Raw genomic sequence first — 8897 nt, forward strand, 5'->3', positions numbered from 1 at the left:
TACTACCAACTAAATTTTCTAGGAATTTAAATGGATTTACATTTCCAACAAACTAACCATGTTTCATTTGACAAACTCCAAATTTTAATGGATCCTGTCTGTTTTAGGGCCAATTTAGACGTGGACTCAATCCGATTATCCATTCCTTTTGTTGGGCTTATTGGCAAATTTTGCATTTTATATTGTGTTGTGCAATTATCTGGTCAATTAAGGGGAAAAAGTAAAGAAAACTTTTAAAAAACTTAATATATCAGTCAGTCCCTAAAATTTATAATCCTTTTTCAGTTTGATACTCAGCATTTTTTTGACCATTTTACTTCTTGAAAATGAAAGTAGTTCAGTACTCCACTAACTACAATGGCATTTCAATAATCAAATTAGATTGTGGAATGTGGCATTGATAGACGTGATATTAATTTAAAAAAATGTTGTTATGGTATTAAATATTATGCATCATAATTGAATTATTTGTCGAAATATTAGATCAACTCTAGATATTAAATTTAAATGAAATCCAAATTTAACTTTTAAAATTCATGGGAGGACAGGATCTAGAATCTGGAACACTAAATTTTATACTCGACCTAAACAGAAAAAATATTATATCAAAACTCTAGCAGCTTTATTTCTTCTCCTCTAATTTTCTTTCTTTTTATTCTTTATAATATGTGTTAATTTTATTAATCAATCTAACTTTTTCTTCTTTAATTTATTTTAACTAACGACGACACATGTTTTAATGCTAGTTGCCACCCGCCAGTTATCTTTTTCTTCTTTGTTTTTTTTTCTCTGTTTTTATGACACATTTATCTTTGACTTTTGGTAGCTTCCAGTTTTTTGCCGTTGTTTACCCTTTTTTGCTGTTGTTTTTGTTTATTTATTTTCTCAGGGTTTGATTTGACATTATCACGACTGATAAAGATTACGCTTATTTGTTATCATGATGATATGCCCTGCTTTGGACTCTCATATTGATTTGGATACGCGTTTTGTATTCGTGTATAGTTTTCTCACGTCGATTAACTCTGATTTACGATTTATCAGTGGTCTTTCAGTAGTTTCATTCCCTTTTATGATTTATTTACCGATGCAATCAGATTTATTTGTATATTTATTTAATTCGAGTTTTTTAATTAAATTTTTTAACATTATCTTTCTTTAATATTTATATAATCTAAACGATTAGTTTTTATTTTAATAATAATAATAATATGTCATAATTATATACACAATCGCTGAGGAAGGGAGCAGGATCAAGTCAATGATCTATACAATGATACGAATTCCATATAATTACAGGGGAAATCTATTACACGCCGGGACACAAAGATTAAATATTATTCAATGTAAAGTACAGAGTAGCGTAGCTGTTTCCAGTATTCTTTTTACTCTCTAAAATGCATTCACTATTCAATAGAAATTAGTGGTCTTCAGTGTCGGAGCCACATATACAACTGAGGGCCTCGAATTTGAATTTTTTCCGTTAGTTTTTTATTTTATCGATAGCGTGTATTATGAAATTTTATTTATATCTATCCTAAAATTTTAGTTGTGCCTCCCCTTTCAAAATTTGTGTTGCTAGCTCATATATGCAAACTCTATAAAATATTTCTAGATCCGCACCACCAGTTATCTTCATTATTTAACATAAGAAAGGTTTGCTACCCCTTTTTTTAATTCTTGAAACCACGGATAACAACCTCTGCTTTAACGATAGACCCATTTTACTAGTCTAGTAATCATTTAATAATAAATCAAAACAATATAATAATTTAATAACTGACTTATTATTATTTGAACTGTCTTATTTATCAACCGCTGCGTCAGTGAATTATTGTAGGGATATAACCTTTACTGGTTAATTGCAAAGATTCATCGCTCCGAAATAGTACGTTGAAGGCGGAAGATATAACAATAAGCATGAGTGTTAGTTATATTATTTCGATTTGTTCCTTGGAGATTCAAAATCAAAGAACATCGTAATGTCATGTTAGAGGTGGGGTTGAAATAAAGGACGAATTGTTTCTCCGGTGGAATTATATATATATAATATTTTTCAATCAATATGAATGAACACGTGTTTGGTGAGAGTGGCTTTGATAAACTCGTTAATAATTGGTTTGCTTTGCAAGCTTTTACATGCATGCTACACCTTTTTAGGGTTTATAATAATATGAGGATAAGCATTGCCTCTACTTTTCGTGGAATCCCTTCCCTCTTCCTTGGCGGCAGTCGGCAGATATAAAAAAATAGCTTCGAAGTAATTTTAGAGAAAAAGACGTTAAAGGTCATTGTGTTTTTGAAAGAAAATAAATGTAGCTATTGTATTATTTTTTTAACGAATCATTTAATTTAGAAAATAAATTTAATTTGATATTTTGATGAATGATTTTCGTCGTTGACCATTACGGTATTGACATGATAGTTCATAATAGTTGATGACTTAACGGATGACATTATATATGGATGACATTATATATGAGCTAAACCGTTTCTTATTTATTTTGTGGGTTTGTAATGAACAAATGATGATGATGGATGATATTTTCCCTACCATAAACTAATTTTATTTGGTGTGGGTTTATTGTGGATGATTATGCTTTTGTTTGAATGAATGTTTTAGTATTTTCCATGTTTAAATACTTACTTTGTTCATTGTTTTAAGGCTTAATATAAAAATAAGTGCCTTAACTTTATCTCAAAAAATATTTTAGTGTCTAAAGAATTTTTTCGCTAAATTTAGGTGTCTAATGTTTTCATCGGAGCACTTTTACGTGTCTGGATCGTAGAGGCCGTTAACTTTTACCATTAAGTGACACATGTCGAGCCCTGGTAATTTTTAGAATTTATTTAAATTTTAAAAATAAAATATTTTTTCATTTAAAAACAATACCAAAACCCATTGCGCAGCACAACCCCTCCCTTCCTCCTTTTCCTTTCCATTGTCGTTAGCCGGCTGGTCGTGATCGTCACCGTCATTTTCGTTAGCACTGACGTCGAGTCTAGATCAAACCCTCGTTGGTCTTTTTTCGTAAGCTGCCACTGTTTACCATAGAGAAGAGTTCGAAGTTTCGTCAGATTTTAAGCCTTTGTCATTTTTTTTCGTCGATTTCGGCCAATCACGACAGCCATATGCCACGCCATCACCACCATTCGAACCACCATCTAATTCTGCTCAAAACCCATCCTCGCCATCACTCTTTCAGTGCTCCCCATCATGGTAACAGTGTTGAAATGAGACATTTTAGTTTTTTGAGTTTTTTTCATTAAAAATAATATTTAAAAAATTAAAAATTAAAAATATAACGGTGTGCACCTAGAAGTGTAATTGAGAAAACGTTAGACACTAATTTTTAGCGAAAAATTCTTTAGACACCAATTTTTTTCGAGGTGAAATTTAAGCACTTATTTTTGTATTAAACCTTGTTTTATGGATTTATAAGAGCTTTCGAAAGATAACCATTATCTATGTTTGATGCTTAATATCGAGAGAGTTAAGCTTAGATCGACGTGGACAATGAGGTTGAGATGGGAAATAAAACCTTAACTTGCCTTAGAGATAAGAATAGAGTTTCAACGACTAAAAAGAGTAAGACTTAATCGATAATAATTTGTTAATGTTCACGTTGAAAGGTATTGTTGTAGCATTTTCACTATCAGATTTCTTATTAAAGATAGCCTAGAAACACTTTAACAAACTATGTAGAGCAAGGTATTAATGCGAAATATTAACCATTCTAGAAGACAAAACATATGATTCCATAATAGACCCAGCCTTTTATCTTTCTTGAAAGCTTATTTGTGTGAGGTTCTTCTCATTGTCTTATCTCATAACTCAATTCTCAATCCAATTTTGCCATAACATTTTTTTTACTTTACTTTTTTGTTGTAGCATTTCACGCTCAGCACACTTGTTACTTTACCACAACGTTTACATCAATTATTCATATCATTACATATACATATTTGTTTATGGCTTAAGTGCATAGGCTTTACTTGATTTTCCTATAATTTCTATGGAGACGATACACATTCATTACTTTATTATTTATTCGATGTGTATACTTACACAATTTACATATTAAATTATAGTACACCCACACACGCATACAATATACCAACCATTGGAAAATTAGCTGACATTTATTCTCATATGTAATGGGGTAAGGGGAGGTAGTATAGTAGGATGCCCCCAACACCAGGTTGAGAGCAACTTCCGTGGAGACCTCCGAATTATGAATTGCCCATCGTGAGACACGATCCCATGATCCCACGACCCCAAGGTTAATAGCCTTGTGCTCTACCAACTGAGCTGGACAGGCAATTCAATATACCAACCATTGGAATTAGCCTTTATCCATAACATCATAATCTCGTGCATGGTTGTCTATATATATATTATATACCTATTTTTTCACAACAATATTTTATTTATTATAAAGTTCACATAAGATTAATGTAAAATGTTCTTTAAAGAAATTCATACAAAGTTCACTTTAAAGCAGATAATAAAAAAAAGCTTCAAAAAAATTCTTTTTACTATGCCCTTGTATAGTTCTACAGATCATCTCCTAACCTGAAACTTAATACATTATAACCAAAACAAATTTCATAAATCTTAGATTAGCACCAACAAAAGATAACACACCTATATATACTCGACAGGCCGAAACGTAACAAAACTATAATGAGAGTAACCAATACAACTGAATCTCGCTCAGTAAGTTATTATACTTTCAAACTTTAATATATTAAACCCTACATCTTCATCAGTCCATAATATAATTTGAGAAGTAAAATAGTCTCCTAAAAATTTCGTTACCATACAATATTGAAATTCCTTTTGATTAGCATCGCAGAAACAAACGAAAGCATCCTATAACACATTTCTTGGCAAGCATTTCTACTTGTCATTGACAATTTATAGATGAAAAAGCTCCTGGATAATTCATTAACTATAGGGAGATCAAAGCATTTCCACCTAGTAAATCAAATCTTATCCTAACCTCCACATATTATGTTCTAATCAACTTAATAGGAATGTATTCATGAATAGAGAAATGGATTAACAATGAAGTTAATCTGGTTTTCATTAACTTGAAATTCATGGAAGACAATTCATGTGTGCCTAGCTTATCACATCATTTATCTTACAAAAGGAAGGCAATATTTATGATAGAACACCACATTAAGCTCCACTCCTCTTGACACATGTGATGACAGGAAAAATATAAATTTGCCATACACCATATAACTTTTTTCCTGGAAGCAAAAAACAAGTGGCAGAAGATTGAAATGTGTCAGATATACACTATATGGGCCATACTTAGCAGAGAAAAAAGATCAATCTTACTCAAATCCTAATGAAAAACGTAGGAGCTTCGAGGGGGAAATCTCCATTAAAGAAGCATGGTTTAAGTTCGATTCAAGGATGAAATTTCTTCATTTACTTTCTGCTGCAGATAAGGTAAATCAACGCCTCTCACACCAATAACCTGTAACAGCAAAAACAAAGAGTTGCACTTGGTAAATAAGCAGCCTAATCAACCTAGTGATCGATGAAAAATCTTACCTCAAGTTTTATGATATGAATCAGTCCTCCATCAATCCGTGTGGAGATACAATTTATAACATCAAGTCCTTCCTCGAGCAGCAGCTGGAGCACCCTCGAGAGAGTCGAAGCTTGAGCATCATGACGGCTTCTGACCACAGCCTCAACGCCGTCCAACGACTGTCGAACAACGGCACTGCTCCGGAGAGAGTATTCGTTGGAGCTTGTCCGTCGGTGAAAACCACTTGAAGTCAAATCGAAAGATAATTTCTTTAACTCGTCTCTTTTCGAACTCAGTTCTTCGATCCTCTTCTGTAGTTCCTTTATATAGCTCACTGTTCCGTTCATATGATCCGATATCGCACGCTTTCCCTGAAAACCCCATGAAAAGAAACCCTAAATCATAACTATATAGAAGAAGAAAACAAGTAAAATAAACAATTTTCTTCAAGCTGTTTTTACCTTGATGTACTTAAGGGGGAGAAGGGTTCGGAGAGTAGCACAAAGGGTGGACATTTCTTGCCTTCTTTGCCTCTCAATATCCCTATGCATCGACTTCTTCTTATCATCATTATGATTGTTTTCTCTCTTCTCACTCGACAATATTCTTCGTTGCCGGCCTCTGCTGCTGCCACCCATGGGAACAAAATCCAAAATCTCATCCTGTGGGATCGTGTTTTGAGGGTCGGAATTGGAAGAAAACTGGAAGAACACCTCATCCATACTTCTTCAAGTGTGAAGGGAAATTATTATTTAGGGGGAACTGAGGAGTATTGATTTTGATTTTTGTCTGGGAATGAGATTTGGGGTTGAAGACAAGATTTTCTGGAAAGTAAGAGCAAAAGCGATGGATACGTTTGTTAGGGCATGAGATCTTTAGATAGGGACAAAGATGTCAAAAGTCCATATAATCCTCTATTAGGTACATTATAGGATCATGAGAGATATGAACTGATATCTAAACCCATTTAATACGTCGTCCCTTTTGCAAACTCTATTTTATGCTTTAGCTAATAATTAAGCCACCTAACCCCAATTAAACAAAAATGTTTTTCATGTTTTTTTATTTACAAATGAGAACGGGATACGAATGTCACGGATATGAGCATTTAATATTTTATTTTTTGATTAAGCTAAGTTGATTATAAAGTAGTATATGTTCTAAATACTCTCAATTATTTGATAATGATCGACGAGCGTTCAATATTAAATAATAAAGAGTTATTTTTAAATAGATATTAACATATACTTACCCAAATTAATAAAACAAATATTTAATTGAATGTCCTTAAATTAAGCCCAAGTCTTAATAGGGTAAATTATGCTTTTCATCTTTCAACTTTGACTGTGTTACTGTTTTGGTAACTCAAATTTAACATTTTTCAACTTCGTCACCACTAAACTTTTGAATGATCTCAATTATGATGAATTTGCCGTTAATCATTTTTACCGTTTTATGTCATGACGTCTTTTTAAAAAAAATATGAAAACCCTCCTATATTTCTTTTCCATTTTGTGAAAATATCCCTAGAATCTTTGTTTTAAAAGTTTTAACCTAGGTTTTTTTTTATATTTCCTTTGATTTTCTCGGCATGGTTATCTTCTTCCAAATTCTAACAGTGGCAAGGTGGATATGAGATGATGAGAAAAGCTCATCAATATCTAGATTGATAAAAAAAAATATCAGAGAATGATAGTTTCAACGGCCACATAATATGAGAATGAAAAACCCACACCATCATAAAACAGTCCGCATCGTCCTGTTGTTTTTTATTTAACGTCCAAGTAGCCAATATATGAGGACTTCAAAGTGGTGAAATTGAAATTTTTAAAGTTGAGTGACCAAAATAGAAACACGATCAAAGTTTAGTGTTGAAAAACTTAATTTCCCTATCTTAATAAGGATATTTCTTAATTTTAAATATAAATGTGAAATTTCATCTAAAAGATATTATGAACAATAAAATTACAATGTTTATATTTGTTTTGAATGAATTTTGCATTTTAGCTTGCCGGTTGGACCATGTAATAAAATGAGAGAATCTTTTTCATATCTCAATAATTAATTTCCATACTTCTCATTTCTGAATTTTATTTCAACGCTTGAAAACTAAACATTCTTAACATTAGGGTTTTTATTTTAATTCCAATTTAATTAACTTTATTTTTTTGTTTGTTAGAGTTTAGTATTCTTTGGTAGTGCTTGTTAATTAGGGGACTTTTTTTTCTCCCATTGGAGAAGCTTTTCGAAGTGATTAGAATCTTTTAAGTCGAGATATATAATTTCTATGTATAATGTCCTTTTAGATGGGATGAAGAAGAAAAACTCACGTTACTTGATTAGTTTAAATTTCAGTTTAACTTAAATATTATCTATGAATTGAGTGGTTTTCGTCGTAAATGAATTGTTATTTTTACTTGAGAACTCGGGTTGGAAAACCATAGATGCTAGGGGTGTTAGCATTCAATGTCAAAAGATTGAGAATTTATATTTGAACAGATACTCATTGTACCTACCCCAGATTAATAAAACAAAAGTTTAACTTAATGGTCGGGTATTTTCTTATTTTACCTTAATAGAGATGATAATATATGATGCCTTCTTATTGGATGGAATTAATATATTAACTAAAAACATTATAAATAATATTATATTAAATTATAAAAATTAAAAATAAATAGGAGTCAAATTTTAATTAAATAAAATTTAGTGATTAAATTAAATAAATAAAAATTTAAAATACTTAACATGACATTTATCTTTTCCATTAAACTCGATCAATCAAATTTGTCATGTTGCGTGCTCTAATTAACTGATATTTTTTTCTAATGGAGTTAAAAAATAAGACAACATAAGTAACTTTTTAAAGTTAAGACCATAGCGTAAAAAAATAATGGATAACTCGATAAAATGATATACTTTATAGAACAAACGAACATTTAAGCTTAGTTATTAACTAAAGAAAACTTAGAATTTGTTAAAGTTTGGCTAAATAGTCATTTAATCATAATTCTAGCTGCTCTCTTCTCTCTTTTCCTTTTTTTTTCATTGAGTTTATGTCGTTTTTTTATAGATAAGATCATTTTTCTTCTTTGATTTTATTTAGCCGTCAATGACATCGTTTTTTATGTTGGTTGCCGACCTTCAGTTCCTTTTCTTCTTCTTTTTTTAGTTTTTTAATAAAAATAATTTTGATTTTGTGGTATTTTTATCTCTGTATTTGTGACACCTTTATCTTTGCCTTTGTGGCACGTTTTTCATTTTTGTTAGGTCGTTTGACTGTTCTTTTATTTATGTTTTCTTAGTGGAGTTAACGAAGCCACAAGTGATCAAGATGGTGCTTAT

The 8897-nt window shown here is 31.2% G+C and overlaps 1 protein-coding gene across 1 annotated transcript; it reads right to left on the reverse strand.

Annotated features, from left to right (window-relative positions):
- Positions 1 to 5337: 5337 nt before the first annotated feature.
- LOC120135073 (transcription factor bHLH120-like) lies at positions 5338 to 6290 on the reverse strand. Its single transcript, XM_039151434.1, has 3 exons — positions 6014 to 6290; positions 5573 to 5923; positions 5338 to 5495 (listed from the first exon to the last, which is right to left on the reverse strand). The coding sequence occupies exons 1-3, from the start codon at positions 6272 to 6274 to the stop codon at positions 5415 to 5417; spliced, it is 693 nt and encodes a 230-aa protein (XP_039007365.1). The 5' UTR covers positions 6275 to 6290; the 3' UTR covers positions 5338 to 5414.
- Between the last annotated feature and the right edge of the window lie 2607 nt (positions 6291 to 8897).

The sequence above is a fragment of the Hibiscus syriacus genome, unplaced genomic scaffold, assembly GCF_006381635.1.
Source record: "Hibiscus syriacus cultivar Baekdansim isolate YM2019G1 unplaced genomic scaffold, ASM638163v2 tig00110602_pilon, whole genome shotgun sequence".
NCBI classification, from domain to species: domain Eukaryota; kingdom Viridiplantae; phylum Streptophyta; class Magnoliopsida; order Malvales; family Malvaceae; genus Hibiscus; species Hibiscus syriacus.